The sequence below is a fragment of the Nilaparvata lugens genome, chromosome 13, assembly GCF_014356525.2.
Source record: "Nilaparvata lugens isolate BPH chromosome 13, ASM1435652v1, whole genome shotgun sequence".
NCBI classification, from domain to species: domain Eukaryota; kingdom Metazoa; phylum Arthropoda; class Insecta; order Hemiptera; family Delphacidae; genus Nilaparvata; species Nilaparvata lugens.
Window position 1 is genome coordinate 12,594,205 of NC_052516.1, and position 25,412 is coordinate 12,619,616.

The following is a 25,412-nucleotide window of genomic DNA, read 5'->3' on the forward strand; positions in this document are numbered from 1 at the left end:
AAACAATCGTGTGGACACATGCCTCGGCAGTGCCTCAGTGTAATCTCTATATATAAAAATGAATGTATGTTTGTGTGTTTGTTAGTTTGTGGGTGTGTTAGTTTGTTTGTTCCCTATAGACTCGAAAACTACTTGACAGAACGGCATGAAACTTTGCGAATATGTTGTGTGAATATTGGGGATGGTTTCTGACCAGAAATTTTAATAGGAGGGCTAATAATAATTATATATTAATGCATTTTACAGACCTATGTTTTCGAAATTGTCGGCCGAGCGGCCGATATAACATAGAACGGGAAGATCATCATGATTGAAGATCATGTTGTGATAATATGATTTAGCATATTATGAACTTACCAGATATAATAAACACGTCACTCTGTGATAAAATTGTTAACTGGTCGGTTTACGGGAATTTTAAGCCCGTATTGAGATGTAAATAAAAATATTGATTGTCAGATAAATTTCATGATTCACCAAATAAAGTCAAGTGTGACATGAGATACATTGACTTTTTGGCGGTACGAAGTTCGCCGGGAAAGGCTAGGGCCACACGAGCGCACAAAGTACGTCCGTTGCAACTCAATTTTGACGGCCGTCGCCAATGACACCACATGAGCGTTGAGTGTGGTGAGTCAACGTCAGTTGGCTTTACGCAATGGAACCAGACGAAGCAATAACTTTTGCATGTCTCGACGTGCGTTGTAATATTTCTGCGCAGTTCAAAAATCACCGTCCGTTACGACTTCCGTTACTTGGTACGCACGTACCTCGTGTGTTGTCACCATATTCACTTCTATGTATTTCTACAACGGACGTCAAAAAGTAAGTTGTAACAGACGCACTTTTGTGCGCTCGTGTGGCCCTAGCCTAAGCTAGTTCATTAAGGTGCGTACAGACTTTCGATCTGCTCCGCAACCGAACGTCACTCCAGCAGAGCGATTGATGATCGACCGGCGAGCAACAGTGGTTCGACCGGGGAACGCGAGAAGATCTAACATCTCCTATAACGTTCATGATGGGTGCGTGGGCGGAGCGACTGTGGTTCGATGGTGGTACGAGGGCGGTACGAGGGAGGAGCGTGCTCGGTGCGTGTTGGAAGCGCGAATATGTGTACGCAGCTTTATACAGTATTAATCTGAATCTGAGAGAGGAATATGGGTGGCTCGTTGGAGTAAGTGATAACGCGCCGGTCTAATAATCAAGAGATCCCGAGTTCGAATCTCGACCGGGGCAAAAGTTTTTGACCACAGCACAATCACATAGATACGGCCACCCCGTCTTTCGGAGGATACGAAAAGCCGTCGGTCCGGACTACCTAAAAAGTAGTCGTCATCTCTCATCATCATCCCTCTCACTCATAACCCACGCACAAGCCTATGAGCTTATGTGGGCATCTACGTCAGTATTTATTACTAGTAGTTCTGTGAACAGTAGACCTCACGTAGTATTCTCATCCACAAGTACCTGATTGAAACTATAGACCTTATGAAAATACAGCAATAGACTGGCTTCTCCACACATCTGTGTAATCACTTGTCAGCTGATTTATGATGAATAATTCAAAGTCTGATTTTTACTCTAATATTGGCGTATGAGGGAGGCTCCTTTTTTGCTTTTATATTATCCTTGAAATGCAAAATTTCCAAAAACCTTGTATATACGTCGACGCGCAATTAAAAAAGGAACGTACCTGTCAAATTTCATGAAAATCTATTACCGCGTTTCGCCGTAATTGCGCAACATATAAACATTCAAACATTTTGATGCCAACCGAGAAATGCCAAACCGTCGACTTGAATCTTAGACCTCACTTCACTCGGTCAATTATATAGATAATTCGCCTGTTTTTTCTCTTCCAATATAATTTCAATGATAAAAAGTTTTATATTAATGGATGAATATTGGTTTATTGGTTTAATATATAAATAAATAGTAATTTTCTTACCTGGAATCAGCACTGGGACACTCCTCATCAGCCTTGCTCTCACTATAGCTGCGTATATGCTGATACCCAGGCATCAGTCTATCACTGGTGCCTCTAGCTGGCAGAGTGGCCGCCCTACGCTGTCGCATCAGCTGGCCATCAGCTGCAGTCAGCTGGGAATCAGCTGATCCAGCCATCAGCTGATCGTCGCTGTCCAGCGGCAGGTAGAAGTGACCCCTGCCTAGAGTGCCAGTGTTGGGATCAGCTGATTGGTCAAGGCTCGAGCTGTCTTGACTCGTGTCCTGTTGAGAATAATTGATTAAGATTTATAAAAGTTATAAAATAATAATGAACAACATCATCGACTTGTTCCTTTTTGGTACAACATCTACAAAATATAGGTCAATTTTCATTTCCATTTATCATCCCACGGATTTGTCAATTATGATCTAAGTCGTCAATCTTTGTATTTCATAATTTCTAAATCATATTTCATAATCTTTGCATTTCATAAGTGTTAGAATTATTATGTAATAACATGACTTGTCTTATACTCCATGACTGGAGTCTTTAGGACGTAATCTTAAAAAAAAAAAAATAATAATGCAAAAAGAATTCCTTACTGGAATAAGGACAAACCTACAACAACTCCTCCCTCACCTTAATTCTAAACTTTTCACCTGTAAGAGCCTTTATGCGTGTTGGCAATGAATTATAAAGCCGAGTTCCTGCACTCTTTACCCCACCCCCCCTCTCATACATACTAGTTCGATGAATGTCGTCTCTGAGGTTTGTCTATATATGGTATTGTATTAGTGGTACAACTCTCCTGTATTGAACCTGTCCTTATTCTTATCAATGAAACAAAGAGCCTCCAAAATATATACACCTGGTAGTGGGAGAATCTTTAACTCTTTGAAATAATCTCTACAATTTGCTCTAATAGATTCACCCACCATCACTCTAACTGCCCACTTTTGGATCCTAAATATATGTATTGCACGAGTTGAATTGTCCCAAAATATAACACCGTATGAAAGAAGAGAATGGAACACAGCAAAATAAACACTTCTAAGCGTTCCTGATTGAATGGATAAAAATAAATTACAATAAAAGTAAAAACACAATATTACGTCCTCTTCCACTTGAATAGTTCAGTATCAATAAGTAGAGATGACAAAATAATTCAGGAACTTTTTGTGTTGTTGTGAATGTGATAAGGTTATCTATCTATAACCTATTATATTATAAGGGAAGAAGTTGGCTTCTAAGAGTTAAATTTAACATGTACGGGATAGGAAATGCACGATTGACACATCATCACGTCTCAACTAATGAACTGATTAACTTGAAAATTTGCATAGAGATTCTTAATTAACCAAGGATGGTTATAGGCCTATTTACAATTCTGCAAGATTTCATTACGTCAAGTTTTCAGTTTGTCCTAAACTGTTCTAAAATTAGTGTAGCCTAAGTACTAGAGCGGCAAAGTGGAAACTATGCGCTCAACTAACTTTACAACGTAAAAATTGTTTTGTCAACAATGCGGAGATAGGAAAGGATACAGCTATCTGCTTTGTTTGATGACAGACAAGGATGGCAGCACCAATTTTAATCTGGTGTTCACTTTGTAACGTGTACCGCACTTTAGGATATTAGAAGGAGAGAAAAGGTGGAGGAGACATAAGAGCAAGGAGAACACAAAGAGAAGAAGGAGATGGAGGTGGATGAGAGGAAAAACAAGGGTAAAGGGAAGTAGAAAAGAGAAGAATAGTAGATAGACTGACCTGTTCCTCATCATCATTGACGACCACATCTTCCAGCAGATCCAACTTGACCAGGACAGGCCATCTCTCGTGTCGGTTATGTCTGGTAGTATGCCAACCTCCTTCTTCCCTCAATGCGCATGCGCCGTCCTCGCTGCAAAAATTAGATAGATAGATAGATAGATAGATAGGCTGCCTTTATTTTAACCTGGAGGGCGAAGTTAGGGCGCAGCCGGCCCTCTCTCCCACTTAACCCTCCTATACAATTCTAATGCATCTACATCGCAAACAACATAAGGAAATAATCTCTTAAATATAATAATAAGTAATATGATAGAAAAAAAAAATATATGTATATACAAATCAATAATTGAAAAAAAAAAATTAATTTAATTTAGTAGAATATATTTTGGACTGAAATAAAATTTAAAAAAAGTTAGAAAATAGAGTTATAGGAATTTTTTTTTTTATTTTTAAGCAAGAAACAAGAAAATTTCATGCAAACACACACCTTTCACACAAGCAAACACACCACGCATACACACCTCCTCATCCTATGCCCCGATCGCCCTCCCTCAGCCACGCCAAGACCTCCGCGCCGAACAGTGTCCGCCTCTCCACACTCCTCAAAGATGCGGTAAGCTATTCCACAGTCTGCAAGCGGTCACACAGAACGACCTATTATATGTCACAGTGCGATGGATGGGAATGCTCAACAGCTTGCGCCATGCCTCGTATCTCTTCTGTTGATTCCTGCGAGAATTGAAATTTCTGACTCAAGTAGAGAGGAGACCCAGTTGCCAGAACCTTGTGGAGGAGCATCAGCACATGATAAATTCTGCTGTCTCGAAGCTTCAAAATACCCATCTGAGTGATGTAAGGGCTTATGTGGACGTCCCTTTCAAGGCCAAAGACGATATCTGGAGTGTCTGAGTCGGTCAGTTACGTCATTTACATACAAACTAAACAGTAGTGGCCCCAAAACTGAACCCTGAGGTACCCCCCTGTTGACCACCCTCCATCGAGACGTGCTGTCCAATCGAACACACTGCTGTCTGTCAAGAAGGTATGACCTCACCCATGCCACACTTCTCTCAGAAAAACCATAATTTTTCAGTTTTTTCAAAAGCAGCGGGTGATAGATACAATCGAATGCCTTGCTCAAGTCAATCAACACCACCAGTGTAGATTGTCTCCTATCCATGGCCATTCGAATGTCATCTGAACACAGAGCAAAGCTGATGTGGTGCTGTGTCCTCCTCGGAATCCAGACTGATGTTCGCTGATGATTCCTTTCCGAGTAATATAGCCGCTCATTTGCTTATGAGCAAGCCTCTCCTGACCCTTAGACAAGACAGACAGTATGCCGACCGGCCGATAATCAGAAGGAGAAGTGGGATCAGGAACTTTGTTGAATGGAATGATCATGGAAAATTTGAATGCAGATGGGAAGCTGGAGGTCATAAATGAAGTATTGTATAAATGTGTGATAAACGGAGAAATGAGAGGCAGAATTAGTTTGATGAATCTCACTGGAAGTGCATCGGCGCCGACAGCATTACTCTTAATATCACAGATTGACCTAATGACATCCATCTGCGTTACTGCTGCCAAGTGAAACTCATCATCACACCGTAACACCTCATAATTATTAGAATACTCATAGGCCAAATCCAAACTCACCGGAACCTGAGAGAAGTGACAGTTCAATTCTTCAACAGTATGTCTGACCACCAACTTGGACTTATCCTTGCCTGCCCCGAGAGACTTTAAAGCGCGCCATTTGGAAGCCATTGATCTATTAGAGTTTAACAAATTTTTGAAATATTGACTTTTGGAATTTCTAATTAACTGTTTACATCTATTTCTTTTTGCTTTGTATTCGTCAAAAGTATTTGTATTGTGTGTTCGTCTGGCCAGTGTACATAGTCTATCTCGTTCTTTCATTAATTGTTTGATATCCTGAGTAATCCATGGAGCTGGTGTCCTGGTGACACGTCTTTTCCTTAAGGGAACATATTTATTGAAGAGATATTGTAGATTATTGACTATTATTAAAAGGATGTTATTGATATTATTAGTGTAGTAAATTCCTTCCCAGGGCATGTGAATTGTCTCTTGGATAATGCTGTACTATCTATATTTTTGTAGTCATAATACTTGATTATTTTTGGCTTCATTTTGGGGGGCTTAATGGTGTACAAGCAATATATTAGATCATGTCCAGAAGTCCGGGAGCTGGGATCTGTCCATGAGTTCTTACCAATTGGGATTAGAGACTACTATTAGATCAAGGAGGGTATGGGATGTAGCCGTATGGTGGGTGGCCTCCAGAGGGAGCAGAGTCAGGTTGCATGAGTCAAATATTGTCGTCAGTTGTGTTCTGTCAAAAGTAGCCGGTCCTAACAAGTCTGTGTTGAAGTCTCCCATAACAATAACATGGTTATAATTGGCCATACACTGCGTAAGACCCTCTTCAAACTCGTCCATAAAGCCTATGTGAGGCGGTCTATAACAGACAGCTAACAAAATTTTCTGTCTTGAAACAGTTATTTCTAAAAACAAATATTCTGGCTTATTAGCTCTAGATGTATCAGATTTGAACTTCGAGACTGGCTTCAGTTCGCTTCTAACATATGCCGCCACTCCTCCTCCACCCTTATGCAATCGGTCGTTCCTAACAAGAGTGTAACCATCCAAATCAACTCCTCGTGATGACACAAATGGCTTCAACCATGTTTCACACACCAGGACCACATCGCACTGATTCGACTCAAAAATATACCTGAATTCGTCAATGTGACCACCAACAGACTGTGCATTAACATGAGCTATCTTAAGAAAACCAGAAAAGGGCTGTAGTTTATTTTGAAGCAAACATTAGTGTCCGACGCGGCAGATCGGTCATCTACAGCACTCATAGCTGTTCTTTAACGAGAGCTGCAGTCCGCAACCGCATCTGAGTGAGAGCAATCGCAAGCTATAAGTAACGAGAGGCAGTTTAACTTTCACATTCATACTTTCAATCATACATGCACATCCAAACATACTTACAAAAAATATATATGTACCAATACTGACGATAATACTCACACCCATTACTGTGGGCCGGTATTAAACGATAAATTCAAATTGATTTAAATCAATATCAAATAATAAGTGAGCCAATAAATAAATAAACAAATATCCACTAAATTAGTTATTCATTACAATAATATCACCTTCAGGTCCTATTAGTTCAGTAATCTTTGTCCACAGATTCCTTTGAACATCACGACGATGATATCTTTTGTCTCGCATATCCCACAATGGAACATGCTCTTGAACCAAGCTTATCAAATTTTCATTGTCCATAGTTAAAACTTTATAAAACAGAACAAGTTCAAAAAACGAAAACAGACAAGACTGTGAAACAATTTTGAGGTTAGGATGATGTTGTCTCAGCTTGACTAGTTAGTTCGGCCGGATAGATCCGGAAAATCCCATTCCATTCAGACTTAAAACAATTTCAGCAATTATTCCGGCAATTTCAGACTTAAATCACTGGCTCAATCAGAATCACCTTAAACTAAATACCAAAAAACAAAAAATCTTCAATTTACAGCATCCCGTCGCACTCTAAACAACAATATACCTACCGTAGACCTAAGGCTACAATCAGTAAAAAGTGACGAGGTTTCTCGGGGTCGAGCTGCAGGATGACTTGAAATGGGGTGATCAGGTGCAGCGTCTCTTGCATAGGATATCTGCTATTCTGTTCTCGCTGAGGTGTGTGAGGGGAGCAGTAGGGTATAATTCCCTGCTTGCGATCTATCATGGCTATCTCATGTCTGTCATTCGTTACAGTTTGATATTCTGGTGTGGCTATGACACACACCTTGGGGTGATTTTCAGGAGGCAGAAAAGAGCTCTGAGAATAATCCTTAATCTTAGTGCCCGAACGTCCTATTGGCCTTATTTTGTGAGAGAGAGTATATTAACTTTGCCAGCCATGTACTTTCTGGAGATCATCACGTACGTTAGTGAAAATTGGAGGGCATTCTCATCCGTTTTACTTGATCATTCCCACAATACGAGGAGTGGTGACTCAATCCTCGGTTACCCGGCACATAGACTGACCCTTCTGGAGAGAGGCCCACACTATTGCGCAATAAAAATTATGAATAGACTCTCCCATAATTTTAAAGATTTTTCCAATTTTTCATAGATGACCGGAAGGATAAGGGAAGTTCTTTTAAAAAGAGCGCCATACACAGTGGATGAATGTGTGGATGTCTTGAGGGAAGAAAAAATTACATATCATAGAATTATTACAAAATAAAAATTTTCTTTAAATCAACTGAAATTAATCGATTCCTCCCACGGGGTGCTCCTAGAGGCAGTGTGTTTTCTTTGACGTCTCCTCCTTGCACTATTATTGTTTATTATTGATTGTGACGATTCAATGTTGCGAAGCTTGTCTTTTATATGCAAATACTCAAATAAATGAAATTTGATTGCTTTATTGATTGATTTGGCATAGTATGGGCCGTCTGCCAACATTTGTTCAAGGTCAATACCCCTCCGTCGCCGAGTACTGGCTGTTCGAAAAACATGCGTTTCCTCTGCACCACTCTGTATAATCAAGATATGATAATCTTCTTATGCTATCTTTTCTCTATTACTATACTAACCTAGTGGCCATCATACTGAGAGCATACAGGGCAGTGGCCCTGACAGAGTAGACCCCTCCACAGCTGGCAGTGACCAATCGCAGCACAGCTTGTGTAATGCCTTGGGCGCACACCCATCTCACACCCACAGGCCACGAGGCCACAGCACCCAATGCCCACAACGCTGCCTTCAGCTCAAGCACCGCTCGCTCGGTACAAGTGTTGGATTGGTGGACTATCTGTGAAGGCACAAAACAATGAATTCATTGAAATCTAGGCTATTCAAACTATTAAGGCCGGTTGCACAAATCAAATTCATTCATTGAAAATTAATACAAAATTCACGATTTCACTCAAAAAAGTGCAGTAAGATACTTTGCTTTGTCCGCAAATAGGAGTCAGATACAAAGCGCTAAAAGTAAGACTACGGTATCTATTTACTTTTTGTGTAGTTGTGATAATTATTCATAATAAATAAAAAGACTAAGAAATTGTCAAAAACCACAGATTTATTGATAGTAGTTTTTAACTATCAATAAATCTGTGGTTTAGTTAGAAAGTACTATCAATAAATCTGTGTTTTTTAACAATTTCTTATTCTTTTTATTTAATTAGTATATATTTAAATTAAAACTTAAGATATAGTAGAAGAAGTAGATGTAGTAAAACAAAAACCTGTTGAATTTATTATAATCATGAATAAATACCACGAGAGCCAATCAGAGAACTCGTTTTAGAAAAGGCTTCTGTGATTGGTTCTCGTGGCATTTGATAATAATTGGAATTCAACAGGATTTTGGCCAGAGTGAATGAATTTCACTCAAGTCAAAATTGGAATACTGATAAAATTCTTCTACAGATTGATGACTCAGTGAAATCAAATTTGTCAGCGTATCTCAAGACTAACACTACTACTTCCTATAAAAAATAGGTAGCTGGTAGTTCAAAATTAATCTCAGCATAGAGAAACCCAATCAAAATTCGTTGAAAATTATAAAATTTTGGTAGAAATTGATTAACAAATTGAACAAAAGACAGCATTATTATGGATAACATCACTACTTACTGCATTAGGGTAACCGTATTCAACCGATCCGTTCGGCCGTTGGATCGGACGAATCTGTCGGCCGTTAATTCGGCCGAATATGGTCGTCCATTGGAACCGTTTACGTCAGTCTAGTTGCCAATTATTGAATCAACTACTATCATAGCCACCACGATTTTCCATAAACAATGATTAACTTATATTTCGATTTTGGAAATTGAATAAACAAATATCCACTAAATTAGTTATTCATTACTAAGCAATCTTTGTTCACAGATTCCTTTGATATCTTTTGTCCCGCATATCCCACAATGGAACATGCTCTTAAATCAAACTTAACAACTTTTCATTGTCCATAGTTACAACATTATAATACAGAACATCTTCTAAAAACAAATAAATAAGACTGTGAAACAATTTTCAGGTTAGGAACACTGCTGTCTCAGCTCGACTAGTTAGTTCGGCCGGAAAGAGCCGGAAAATCCCATTAAATTCGGATCGAAAAAGAGACGTATGAACCTGTTGCAATGGACGAGCATCTATTCCTTTCTTTGTTGGGGGATCGTTCGGTCGCGTTCGGTAATTTTCGGCCGATGCCAGTTCGGACGAAATCGGTTCCAGTGGGCGGCCCACCTTAATCTAATGCCAACAGTTCAAAGAGAATTTCACTACAGAAAAAAACAAACAAAATGGATTGAAAATTCGATAATTCTAGTGGAAATTGATTGAATTGAACAAAAAACAGAATTGTTATAAATAACATCACGGCTTACTGCATTGATATAATGCCAACAGTTCAAAGTGAATTTCACTTTAGAAAAAAATCAATCGTAATGGATTAAAAATTCTATAATTCTAGTAGAAATTGATTAATAAATTGAACAGAAGACAGCATTATTATGGATAACATCACTGCTTACTGCATTCATATAATGCAACAGTTCAGATTGAATCTCAATGAGAGAGAAAATAAATAAAAGTAAATTGAAAATTCGATAATTCTAGTAAAAATAGATAAAAAATTCAACAAATCCTCACCTCAACCATCCTCTTGACGTGTTCATCCTCAATCAACATCTTGAACCCGGCCTCATGTTGCACCAACTGACCATACAGATGCGCCGGCACAAAAACATCTCCCGGACTCCTCTTAACTCCGGACACCCTCCCACAATACGTGCCGTCCTCATTCCGTTCATGCAGAGTCAGCGAATCACACAACCTCCCCTCCACCACGCACACATACCTCAAATTCATCTCCTCACCCCAATACTCCAGCTGTCTCCTCACGAAACCATCCCCCAAACCCCTCACGAACCCCTCAGGGGTTGACAACAGCCTCACCCCCACCAACAACCCTGAATCACTCAAGGTTTCTAAATGGACGGGGTACATCTTCACCACAGATCTCAGATACTCCACACAGTCACAGGCCTCATCTAAAGCTTCCAAGGAAACATTACTGATAGCTCGATCAGTGTCACTCACTTTCTCAATCAATCCCACAATCACCCAATCAATCATTGATTGACAGGCTTGCATCGGAGTCCTCAACATGACATGCAACATTTTTGTCGCATACATTCTAAAACCGACAACGTCCGATTTCAACACTGTGTCCATGATTTTCCTCGCGAAACCCGGTTCGGTGTAATCCAAGGTTGACACAATCAACTTCACGTAACAATCCAGGTTTATGCAGGTTATCAGTTCTAACAACAGGTTAAAAACTCCGGTTTTGTCTAGAACACTACGCCCAGTTTCAGATCTACTCAAATGTCCTACATACAAAAAGTAGTCCGAACATAATGTCCCACTAACGTTTTGTGGACTAAGTAGACAACTGTGAGGAGCCGATTTGACCTGACAGATTTCTGTGGAGATATTCCCAAAAAACTCCAACAAAATCTTCTCACATTCAGAGTCTTTCACACTGGAAACAACCAAACAATCCAGAAAATCCAAGGCAGTCATGGTGTATATGTTGGCGATTCTCCTATCACTTCCTACATCAATCCTCATCAGCTGTCGGCTACTAGGTAGGAAAAACTGTAACAGTTTTCTCAAGAATTGTCGGTGAGTTGTTTCGTTTGAAAAATCGGGTTTTCCTTTCAGGATAGATCTAATGACGTCCCAGTTCCAGGAGAAAGGATCCTTCACAATTAACACACCCGAATCCTTAATAGCCTCCTCTGATTCCTTGTTGAGAAGTTGAGACAGCTTACTTTTGCTCAATGTCTTCCCCTTAGCTCTAGCTAACTCACTACTGGTGGGACTCTGTTTTTTATCGATCGACGTTATCAGATGATCGAGGAATATCGACGAAGGCGCCGGTCGTTTACGGAGCATCCGATGTAACCGCGCCAAAGTTGCAACGGCCGTTAAAGCGCGCTGTTGCACGCGTATCGAGAACGGCTCGTCAACCGGGTAACGGGCCGTTAAATCTTCATCGGAAGCCGGTGCTCCTTTTTCGAAAAACTCGGGCAACGGCTGCTGACCTGGTTCCCAATTTCTGGCACCGAAAAACCGATTTTGTCCCGCTTTGTCACCGTGAAATTGCCGGTCAAGGTTTTCCAGTGTCACTCTGTCGGTGCCCACTTTGATGCAGTCCCGGAATTGTCTGTTGAGGTTTTCCAGTGTTACTTTGTCGACGTCCCGGTCTTCCACAATTTCTGTTAACACTTTGGCAGAATCGCCTACAATTTCTGGTACCACTTTGGTACCATCTCCTCCGATTTCTGGCACCACTTTGTCGGTGTCCTGTAGTTGTTGTTGTCCGTGATTGTTGTCATCCAGCGATGTTGCACTGCTATTCAGTTCTGAGTTGTCTTTCAGCACATTCTGTATATCACGTAGTAGGCTAGTGGCTTTCGAGGTCCTGTAAATGAGGAATAAGAAATATATTATTGAAACATTTTATTGTCTCTTTTGTGATAAAATAATTCAAAAAAGGGTACTGAGATTTTTATTTTTATTTCTATTCATTGAAACAATATTTATGTACTTAATCATTCATTAGTAAATGCAAATATTGTTCACTTAAAATCAATTAAGAAGAAGAGGCGACCATGTATATTTCATCCTCGATTTTGGAAAAATGTTCGTCTGAAAAATAAGGTCCGAAAAATGTCTGAAATAGGATTAAACCTTTTTCAAAATTGATCCCATTTTTACAATTTCTGAAAAGTAGGGTGCGAAAAATGTCTGAATATATAGTGAGGTCCATGTTATAATGGCAGTGTGTGAATTGCAATGGTGTTGCTATCCTTGTCTATCAATCGACAAAGCAGATAGCGCTATCTCTTTCACGCTTTGCGATGTTGCCACATCGTTTATCAACAATGTAGAAAATTCAACTAATTGACAAAATATTTAATCTCAATCATAAAAATTTATTATCACATCTTTAAAAAAAATATTTTCTTGACAAATAAAATATTATTAACTATTTTGAACAATAATGAATAGTTAAATTGATGAGATATACCAGTATCAGCTGTTTGGGTGGCAAGGCTGAGATCTGGCAACCCTTTTCTCCTATCTTCCTACACAAACATTATAACGTGCATCTCACTATAGGATTAAATCTTTTTCAAAATTGATCCCATTTTTTCAATTTCTGAATAGTAGGGTGCGAAAAATGTCTGAATATAGGATTAAATCTTTTTCAAAGTTGATCCTATTTGTTCAATTTCTGAAAAATAGGGCCAGATAAATTTCTGAAATAGGGTTAAATCTTTTTCAATATTGATCCCATTTTTTCAATTTCTCAAGCCTTCTGCACACGGGGACAATAGTAGCGCCCACTAACTGCCATGGAACAAAGAATGATTGGAAATGCCATGTACTTTTGAGTTGCGCACATTTCCAATTTCGCATTCCCGTGACAGCTATAGTGAGGTCCACGTTATAATGGCAGTGGAGAAAGATAAGGGAGCAACGTTGCCGATCCTCTGTCTTGTCAATGCCTTCTATAGACGGTAGTTGATACAGGTTTCTTGAGGTGTAATATTAACTGTTCATTCCCGTTTAAAATAATCAATTATATTTTATTAAGCAAGAAATTATAATTCTCAATAATTTCATAATGAATTTTCATAAAATAATTTGTTAATTAATTATGAATTCTACATTGTTAAAAGACGATCTTGTAACAGAGCAAAGCGAGAAAGAGATAGAGCTATCCGCTTTGTTGAATGATAGACAAGGATAGCAATACCATTGCTAATCAAACACTGCCATTATAACGTGGACCTCACTACAGTGGAAGCAACTATTGTCCTCGTAGGCAGACTGCTTCATACATCTCTAGTGAACAGTAGATACAATTTCTTAGAACAAATATTATAGCAAAATAAGAAAGTAGGTTATTTAAAATTTTCCAATTTATTGGACAGTAGATACAATTTTTTAGAGCAAATATCATAGCAAAATAAGAAAGTATGTTATATAAAATTTTCCAATTAAATTGGACAGTAGATACAATTTCTTAGAACAAATATCATTGCAAAATAAGAAAGTAGGTTATATAAAATTTTCCAATTAAATTGGACAGTAGATACAATTTTTTAGAGCAAATATCATAGCAAAATAAGAAAGTAGGTTACATAAAATTTTCCAATTAAATTGGACAGTAGATACAATTTTTTAGAGCAAATATCATAGCAAAATAAAAAAGTAGGTTGTATAAAATTTTCCAATTTATTGGTGTTAGGAAAGTCTTCTTTATTAACCATCTTACACATTAATTTCTCTTTCCATGAATTATGTCAAATGCATATATGCCACAAAACTGATATTTTATTTTTATCTATTCAATGAATTATGAGAGAGTATAGTACCATAGCCACCCCTAATACAAGGCCCCGGCCTACGATATTGCAACGTCGCAGTGTAGGCATAGAATCTAATACATTTGGTGAAAAAGATTTAAAAAAATACCAGCTGATCTTTTTCACCAATCATGTATTAGATTCTAGGCCTACACTGCGACGTTGCAATATCGTAGGCCGGGGCCTTGTATTTGAGGTGGCTATGATAGTACACTAAATACTTGAGACACGAATATGAAATTGAATTAACTCACGTTTTAGTTTGACCAGCGCTGTATGGCTCATTGGAGGCTGAAACACTGTCTCTGTCCAATCTACTTCTGTCTCCCGAACTATCCGACACTGTGCGAGATCTGAAATCAATTACAAACTGAAATAAATCAAATCTTATCTCAGTTATCAACAAAAGAATAAAAAATTGGTCAACTCACTGAAATACCAATGTAATACTGAACCTACTAAAATGCAGAACTATATTGAGATAAATAAAGCCAGAGCCTGTTTAACATTGGTTTCTATCCTTGTCTGAAATTAGACAAAGCAGATAGCTCTATCCCTTTCCAGTTCCGCACTGTTGCCGAATCGTTTGTAGGCTATAAAGTAATATAATCTCTTTTCTGTATAGGGCTACTTGTAATATAAATATAAAGAAGAATAAAAATCTCAGTACCCTTTTTTTGAAATATTTTATCACAACATGTTTCGGACATTTATGCCATTTTCAAGTGATCACGTGATCACTTGAAAATGGCATAAATGTCCGAAACATGTTGTGATAAAATATTTCAAAAAAAGGGTACTGAGATTTTTATTCTTCTTTATATTTAAAGTAATATAAGAATAGATTTCCTTGTCGAATGAAACATAGGTGTTATTGATTATTAACAAAAATCAACAATATTAATATTATATCGGGATGACTAGAATCACAGCTATCTACTATAGAACGCGGTAGAAATAGTAAACTGGCAACAATGCGTTTCAATAATTTCCAAAGACTTCAACGTGAATCAGTAAGTATCCTATTATATTAAGCGAGTAATTTCTGTATATATTTTTTTATCTGGTTATTTATATGGATATTTATTTCGTCGGATCTCGAAAACGGCTCTAACGATTTTCACAAATTTGGAACATAGTAGGTTTATGACATAAAAATTCGATTGCACTAGGTCTCATTCCTGGGAAAACTCGCTGAATGACATTAAAAGGATAATTCATCCTTGGAAGAACAGATGATAATTTCGTCGTCTGTCGATAACAGAAGATGTGTGTGCCTGTGTGGGAGATCAGCTGTGTAATCAATCAGCTTACCGCATCTCGCGAGAAATCTAGAAATTTTAATAGACTCTATCAAAATAATATGATTTGTTGACATGAGATGGTATTATCATAATATTCAAAGTTAATCATTATTTTACAGTTCTAAGTGGATAGTGAGTGGACTTTAAATGTTTGGACTGAAAATTGAACCTGAAACTGTGTAATAAAAGAGTAAAGCAAAAATCTTTATGTCAAAATCTTTCTTTATTTTCTATACTATAATAATTTACTAATTAAAAGAGTCCGAGAACAAACCTAATAAATGACTTACAACTAAATTCAATCCCACTAAAAACATTTGAGATTTTTCATTGCGTCATAACATATGGTAATCTACAAACAAGCAAGGAAATTGATCGAACCAGTCTTTTAACCGTGTTAAAAAAATTCGATCGCCCTTAGGCGGCAGTCAAACTTAACCATTGGTTTGACTGTGGTTGAACGTAACTAGAGTTGATGGAACGAATTATTGCTGATTTGATCATCGGATGGACTTTAACCATGTTCAAATGCCTTGACCAAGATTGTTGAAATCGGACATAATAGGTTTATCAATCTATCCTTAAAAGAACAGGGGAAATGAGGTCTAAATCTTCTCGAAGTTTATCCTCAACTACTCACCGACAACTCTGCCCGCTGACCGTTCTCCTCCTCTCCCGTTTCCCCTCTACTCCTCCTCCCACACCACCTCCTCCTACCGCTTCCCTCCTTCTCCTCATCCTCCTCTGCTCGTCCTGCTGCATCTGACGCCTGAAGCGTTCGTAGTGAGCACTACTGTTGCTGCCGGCCTGATGGCGGTTGGCGCCGAAATTAGTTTGCGTCAAGCTGGTAGCACTTCGTCGACCGCGTACTGCATATGACACCAAAGTTGGCATCACTGGTGTCACGTGACAGCATTCGGGCGGCAGTAGCAGATGGGTCAGGTGGAGGAGTTCACCTAGATTTAATAAAACACAACAAGGAAATGATGAAATTTTAATCAACTTATGATAATTAACTGAAATTGATCTTGTGCGACCTGAAAACTCTGACACTAGACCTGAGCCAGCAAGGTCACTCAATATTACTATTATTATTATTATAGGTGAGATATACAGGGTTGGGCAGGGAGGTATGGACGATTTAAAATAACAGTTACACACTCATTTTTAAACGAAACTCAAAATGTATTCGTTTAATGTGTACCTTGGATGTTGCCATTATAAAAATTGAAGAAAAAAAATTAAAACATTGATTATGTACGAAAAATAACATATGTTAACCTTCCGGTAGTCGCGCCCTACTCAATCACACGAGCAGTCACGTGTTATATTTTTACAACATTCAATTTTCCTAGTGTTATGTACTCTGTTTACTGTCTAAACATATTAATTACAGTTGGAAATTACTGAGATATTGCAATTATTCAAATTCTAATGAATTAATTATTCCATCTAGCTGTTTACCCTGTTGTCAATATTTGCAGTAGCAGAAGTCTTCGGGGTGAATTACAGCATTTAATTTGGATTTTCGTTTAATAATAATAATAACATATTAATCAATTGTATAATTACTTTTTCCATCTTCTTGGATACACGCCTATGAACATTTGGATGATTACCATTTCATAGCCCAATAAGGTACATCAAGCAAAGCCATCAATTCTGTCTTATTGGTTCGTATACAGTCCCGCTATACAGCCTTTCCCTATCTTATGCACTGTCGCGACTAAATGGCAATTGTATAATTTCTTTTTCCATCTTCTTGGACACACGCCTATGAACATTTGGATGATTACCATTTCATAGCCCAATAAGGTACATCAAGCAAAGCCATCAATTCTGTGTTATTGGTTCGTATACAGTTCCCCTATACAGTCTTTCCCTATCTTATGCACTGTGGCGACTAAATGGCACCTAAAGACTGAACCATTGCTCTGTTGATACTGCAACTCAGTAGAGTGATGGGGGGAAAGTTTTGGAATGCATGGGTGACTCATTCACTGACAACACCCCATTCAATAGTTTTGTGCAGCAAAAAAACTGACACTGTTGTACTTTTCACAACAGCGCGACTGCCGGAAGGTTAAATGCTGTCCGTTTTTGTTCATACACTCCTGTAGACGTTGTGAGAAGTTGTCCACACTCTCTGAAGCATTGCACATGGTACCGTTCGAATTTTTTGTGGTATTGTTTCACTCAGGGCTTCAAGGGTTCGTGGTTTGTTTATGTATACACGTGCTTTTAGGTAGCCCCATAAAACCTCGTAATTTTTGGCCCTTACTTTTCTCGGGAAAACGGTCGAACCGTCACTGTCAATACGGATCATTACCTAAGGTGGGCCGTCCACTGGAACCGATTTTGTCCGAACAAGCATCGGCCGAAAACTACCGAACTCGTCCGAACGATCCCCCAACAAAGAAAGGAATAGAAATGCGCGTCCATTGCAACAAGTTCATACAGCCGTCTCCGGGCGATCAATTTTTCGATCCGATTTGAATGGGATTTTCCGGCTTTATCCGGCCGAACTGGCTAGTCGAGCTGAATCCTAACCTAAAATTGTTCCACAATCTTGTTTGTTTCAAGTTGTTTTGTGTCATAAATATGTTTTACAAGCATTGTTATATTTCAATGACGGCTGAAAATTCAACACATCATCATACTCTATAATTTTTTCATAGCGTTCATCCTCAAATAACCCTCCAAAGTCATCAAACAATATCATTTTACGTTTCTAAGATAAAATGCTTCTACTTTTGTTGATATTTAGTTAATAAATAAATATTCAATAATAATAATTTTTGTATCATGATATGAATAAATACCTGTGAATTTAAACAGTAATTTTAATGTGTTAGGGAAATTATGAGTTAATCTATTTTGTTTCAAACAACAAGAAAATGAGAGAAAAAAACTGAATTCAAGTGGAAAAATGTAGAAAATTCTACTAATCTAGAATTAGAAAGTAGATATAATTGTGTTATAATATATTGATATTGTGATTGTGGAATGTAATAAATAAATAAATAATTGATAATTATTAGGTACTTCCAATTAGCATAATCTCAGCGAAATCCATTCGATGGATGAAATCTTTGTAAACACACAAACAAGAATCAGTTTCCCTACTAACTAGCTTGCAATTTCACATTCTGGCAACCAGCCAACTACTGAACTAGACTGGCGTAAACGGTTCCAATGGACGACCGTATTCGGCCGAATTAACGGCCGGCAGATGTCCGATCCAACGGCCGAACGGATCGGTTGAATACAGTTCCAGTGGACGGTAACCATAACGATGCTGCGTGATTTTTTTCTGCCAAATTGAGAAGACGACGTATCAACGTCAATACTGTATGGTTTCAACAAGATGGGGCGACATGCCATACATCGAGAGCAACTATGGAATTTCTAAGGCAGACCTTCCCTGGACGCCTTATTTCGTTGTGTGGAGATGTGGAGTGGCCTCCTCGGTCACCGGACCTGTCACCTTGTGACTATTAATGGGGCTACCTTGAAGCACGTGTATACATAAACAAACCACGAACCCCTGAGAGAAACAATAACACAAGAAATTCCAATGGTACCACATGCAATGCTTCAGAGGAGTATGGACGGACAACTTCTCACAACGTCAACAGGAGTGTATGGACAAAAACGAACAAGATTTAACAGGTATTATTTTTCGTACATAATCAGTGTTTTAATTTTTTCCTCTTTAATTATTGAAATGGCAACATCCAAGGTACACACTAAAAGAATACTTTTTGAGTTTCGTTTAAGAATGAGTGTGAAACTGTTATTTCAAATCATCCATACCTCCCTGCGCAACCCTTTATTATTTACAAGTAATTGACATTAACAATGTCCACATGTCTCTGTTCCATAAATCTATTTATTCAGTCCAGTACATCATCAAATTGCTCACCAAGCAGTATGGTGGCCCTGACAGATAGGAAGGAGTCATCTGAGACAATGACTTCCACTATGGCATCTAGAATTCCAGCCTCTAGGAACGAATACAGCAACAGTGATAAATGCACTTCCTGAAGGTTCACTCTGCAAATGAGAAACACAACATATGAATGAATTAATTCTATTTTCACCATAACAAACAATGAAATTTCACAAACACTTCTTGGAATAGTACTTTACGTAACAAGTCCGGTAACGATAATTTACCGCATAAGTATGATTGTTTCTGCCCGAAACGTAGTTGAGGGCAGAATTATCATACGAATGCGGTAAATACGTTACTGTAGAAGTTACGTACAATATTTTTTGTCATACTTATCTGAGAAAGAATAATATTGCTGAGAAACAGAAACCATCACCTGCTGCTGCTCGAGCTATTGTATTCTATAAACATGACCTAGCCCGTAGCGCCTAGTTCATAACAGACATACCCTTTGAGCTCAAATAAAATAATAAAGGCCTAAATTATAAGATTTCAGATGAGTTCTTATAACTTGAAACTCCTTAAATAAATTCTTTAATTATTTGAGTTAGTATATCAATTACTCAGTGGTTATTAGGACTCAGTAGTCCTAACATACTCGACTGTAAAGAGAACATATGATCTCTTTACAGTATAGTATGCTGTAATGAAAATCACATGTTTTCTTGTTCTGCAAACAGCTGTTTACCGGCTTGATTTAATGCATGGAAAACAGCTGCAATTGAGTAAGTATGACAAAAATAATATTATATTACCACTACATGAAGTAAGGCTATTGTAATTGAACAAAACCAAAACCAAAATATATCCATTAAGAAATTCTAAATAAATAGAATATAAACCAGAAAATGTCGTACATAATAAATAAAAGTTCAAAGTAATTCATCATTTTTTCCTGTAAATTGACAATTTGGGAATGTAGTTTCAGCTATTTCTGTTAAAATATAGCATAAGAAAATATCTCTTGGCGTTCATGATCCAATTTTCACTGTCAACTCCTGGATTATTCCTAGATTTTCTTTTTTTGGAGCTATGTATTGATATGTGTAACTGTACCTCTCTATTTACTTTTATCAGAGATTGATTATAATTTATTGATGTACCTACATTGTACACTATAGTGAGGTCCACTTTATAATGGCAGTGGATAAAGATAGAAGAATAGCGATGCCGATTCTCTGCATTATTTGATTATATTTCTACACTGTCAAAAACATAATTATTGGCATCGGTGAGGACCTAGAAAAGGATAGTACCACCGGCTATGTCGAATGATAGACAAGGATAGCAAAACCAAAGTTGATCAAATACTGTCATTATAACGTGGACCTCACTATAGTCTACTTGTTTTGATACATATATTTCATGATAAGACTGATATCATAGTGAAAAGATAGCATACGATTTCATGGTATAGGGCATTTATGGTCCGATTTTCACTGTTAAATGAAATTTTGATCTATTCCTAGATTTTCTTTTCTTGTGCAACCGGGTCTAATAGTTTAAGATTCAAACTATTTAAATCTATTTAATAGATTTCAATGAATTCTCTGTTTATGGGCCTAATACTGTAGTTTCACATAAAGGAATGATAGCATAAGAAGATATGCCATAGTATAGGGCGTTTATGTTCCAATTTCACTGATAATTGAAGCCGATAGTCCTAGTAGTTGTTTTTGGTGAAGCTATGTGACGCTGGTAGTCTCTCATACTGTGCCGTTCTTACACTCTTACACTCCCAACAAACAGTAATAATAGACAGTAGTCGACAGTAATCAGCTTGAGTTAACAAAGAATCGGCTTGAAATTTGGATCATGAACGACTCATACCATGGGATATTTTCTTATACTGTCTTTTCTCAATGGTATCACCATGAATGATACAGTATCACTACAATATGATAATATGATACAGTATCACCACACAACAGCATATAATCTCAACTTGATATACGACACCATAATTTAATACATAACTTCCAAACTTTGAATGGATTCCACAAATCATGGGAGATCTCCTTTTGCTGTCTTTTCTCTATAGTGTCATAATAAATATATGATACAGTATCACCACACATGATACAGTATCAACACAACATGATACAGTTTATCATCTCAACTTGATACACAACACCATAATTTGATACAAATCTTGCAAACTTTGAATGGATTCTACAAATCATGGGATATCTTTTTATACTGCCTTTTCTCTATGGTATCACCACACATGATACAGTATCAACACAACATGATACAGTTTATCATCTCAACTTGATACACAACACCATAATTTGATACAAATCTTGCAAACTTTGAATAGATTCTACAAATCATGGGATATCTTTTTATACTGCCTTTTCTCTATGGTATCACCACACATGATACAGTATAAACACAGTATCAATACAATATGATGAAGTATCATCTCAACTTGATACACAACACCATAATTTGATTCGAGACTTCCAAACTCTGAATGAATTCTACAAATCGTGGGATATCTTCTAATGCTATCTTTTCTCTGTAGTATCACCATAAATATGATACAGTATCACTACACATGATACAGTTTATCATCTCAACTTGCTACAAAACACCTTAATTTGATACGAGACATCCAAACTTTGAATAGATTCTACAAGCCATGGGATATCTTCTTATACTGTATTTTCTCAATGGTATCACCATAAATGATACAGTATCAGCACACATGATACAGTACCACCACAATATGATACAGTATCAACACAATAAGATACAGTATCATCTCAACTTAGGAGTGATCCGTGTTCTAGTGGATAGAGTGCTTGCGTAGCAGCATAGAGATCCCGGGTTCAAACCCTCTCACAACCAAAAGATCACTCCCGTGTTATCGGATGGGCACGTTAAACTGTCGGTCCCGGCTGAAGTATGACAGTCGTAAGGCCCATTGACGGCTTAAATGATATATTCAGGCGGTGGGACCTTCCCGCAAGGGACTCCACCAACAAAAGCCATACGAATTTACTTTTTTTATCTCAACTTAATTTGATACAAAACTTCCAAATTTTGAATGGAATGATTGTTATCATGGCGAGTCTGTTGCTTATCCGCCATTTGTCACACCGTTGAGTGGGAGGAGACTGTCTAGCTGGGCCAATGACAGGCGTTCATGTCCTTGACCAATAGCAGTACTCGCCTACTAGTATAAATTTTGCTGCTCTTGTATTTAGTTTTAGTTTATCAGAGATTGACAATGGTGAAATAAAAGAAACCGGTCTTTCTAAGTATCAATAAATCTGTGGTTTTTAGACAATTTCTTAGTCTTTTTCATTCAATTTGAATGGATTCTACAAACCATGGGATATCTTCATATCTTCAAAAGTCAACATAGATTTGATTGATTGATTGTTTCATACAATAATAAATTGTATAAAAAACCAATTGATTTAAAATGATAGGGAGAGAAAAAATAAGGTAACCTTGTGCTATTCCTCTCCCAAATTTAGATAAGGTTACACATAGTAATTTTGCACTTCACAAAATTGTCAGTCCTCAATTTACCTATTTATGAATCAATTATTTACCTGGTGCGGGAGCAATGCGGCAAGACTGTTCTCCCTTCCTGGGCCACAAACCCATCAGCCAGCCTGTAGGCGTCCTGATGTCGGGATGGATCCACTGCATCCAACGCAACCTGTGCTTCGTCACTCCACTCCGGCTGACAAACGTTCAGCACCTCGTACAACAGGTCTACCACACTACGCCGCACCTCGTGCTGATTCAGGTACAGGGTGGCCACTATCGAACGCAGGCCTGCCAACAACACAAAGAAAAATCAAGATTATAAACGCAGGTTTAGTTTGTTTAGTTTAGTTTACAAAATAAATAAATAAAATTTTACTGTCGAAAAGCCTTTACAGCATAAGACAACGTCAATATATATAACATAACAATAAGTTCAAGTCACACACTTCTACAGTAGTATATACACAATGCTCATGAAATGATGGTTAATATTAACAAATAGAGTAACAACAACAATAACTACATTTGGACATTTCTACTATAGTATCACAGTTGAGTGATGAAAAGAAGTTGAATTTAGATAACAAGATAATCAGACCAACCAACACTTATAGACAGGTACTAATTATTTACTAACATATATTTACTAGGCACTCATCTAATTCAGTCAATTTATAAAACGGATTTGATACTAGCCAACTATATATCTTTTTTTTAAATATCTTTTGTGACACATTATGTAAATGGGAAGGCAGTTTGTTGAACAGGTTTTGTCCTGTGATCACAAAACGTTCTAGTGAACGTTTACAGTCTGATTAGATCTTCTACAAGTGTCATTTTTGTTCAACCTCCGATTGGTCATAAATAAAAAAACTAATAAATCACTTATTGCTATTAAAAAGAAGGACTGGCAGTCGGATTTTTTAAAGAATAAGACGTTGATAATGTCAATACCACTTGTATTTATTCGAAAATTAATTCATATCACAGAACCAGGTTTCAGCTTCATCAGTATCATAAGATGAACAGATGAACCAGTATCATATTCAGCTAAAGATGTGGTAGGTATTACCATAGAGAAACAATAGCGTAAGTAGATATTTCATGGTATAGGGCGTTTATGTCGCAACTTTTACTGTTATCTCAAGCCGATTACTGTCGATTATTTTCGATTTTTACTGTTTTGACCGGGTAAGTGTGTATGAACGGCACAATAAGAGAGACTACCAGCGTCACACAGCTTCACAGTAAAGAGAAACGTGGATTATCGGTTTGAGATAACAGTAAAAGTTGCGACATAAACGCCCTATACCATGGGATATCTCTACGTACGCTATTGTTTTTCTATGGTTATACCTACCACATCTTCAGCTGTGGATGAAGATCCAGTTCAGCTGAAGATGTTGTAGGTTTTACCATGAAACCTGGTTCTGTAATATGAATTAATTTTCGAATAAATACAAGTGGTATTGACATTATCAACGTCTTATTCTTTTAATTATGGAGAAAAACCACAACATCTCATACCATACAATCAAATTATTGGTCAGATTTTTTAAAATAAATGAATTGATCACTCACTGTGACAACGAGATCTTTCGGCAGGTCCATGGCCTTCCTGGTTGTCACAACCTTGTGACAACCTTGTCACAGCCTTGTAACAACCCTGTCACAGCCTTGTGACAACCAGAAAGATGGCGGACCTGTCTATAGATCTCGTTGTCACAGTGAGTGATTAATTCAATTATTGGAAAAAATCAGACTGTTTAGTGATTTAATAATATTGAATGAAGAAGAATAAGAAATTGTCAAAAACCACAGATTTATTGATACTTAGAAAGACCGGTTTCGGTTATTACACCATTGTCGATCTCTGATAAACTCTCATTGTCAATCTCTGATAGTTTATCAGAGATTGACAATGGTGTAATAACCGAAACCGGTCTTTCTAAGTATCAATAAATCTGTGGTTTTTGACAATTTCTTAGTCTTTTTCATTCAATATGAATAATTACCACAATATCAACTTCTCAACTACACAAAAAGTGATTTAATAATAAGCAGTTCTTGATGGAAACAACATTGAAGGACGAATAATTTTTTTACCAAAAGTTTGTTACACTTCTGATTATTATTCAGCATAATTAGCGTGAAGGATGAAACGTTTCCAGTGGACTAGCCTACCAAACCCCTCTTCATAACATGCTACCCCCAAATGAGTTTGAGTTAGTGGGCTATGACGTTGTTTTGGAGCTCCTAGTTAGTTTGAAAGCTGCCCTCGAAGTCATTTTTTTGAATTTGGGGAAAATGTATATACTGTATAAGTTACTAGTGACCGCGTCAGGTTTGTATGGTGAGTGATCGAGACAGAGAGTGAATATGAATGAGAATTAGAGGAGGAGGAAGAAGAAGAGGAAAAAAAGG

The 25,412-nt window shown here is 37.6% G+C and overlaps 1 protein-coding gene across 1 annotated transcript in view; it reads right to left on the bottom strand.

Moving 5' to 3' along the window:
* Positions 1–25,412, bottom strand: part of LOC111057219 — a 71,904-nt gene that overhangs the window by 37,710 nt on the left and 8,782 nt on the right. The window contains exons 7-14 of the mRNA XM_039440355.1: positions 23,048–23,276; positions 19,452–19,582; positions 16,167–16,482; positions 14,477–14,575; positions 10,429–12,268; positions 8,367–8,584; positions 3,715–3,847; positions 1,949–2,229 (exon numbers count right to left, since the gene is read on the bottom strand). Of these exons, the coding sequence (XP_039296289.1) occupies positions 1,949–2,229; positions 3,715–3,847; positions 8,367–8,584; positions 10,429–12,268; positions 14,477–14,575; positions 16,167–16,482; positions 19,452–19,582; positions 23,048–23,276 (3,247 nt within the window). The remainder of the gene's footprint in view (positions 1–1,948; positions 2,230–3,714; positions 3,848–8,366; positions 8,585–10,428; positions 12,269–14,476; positions 14,576–16,166; positions 16,483–19,451; positions 19,583–23,047; positions 23,277–25,412) is intronic.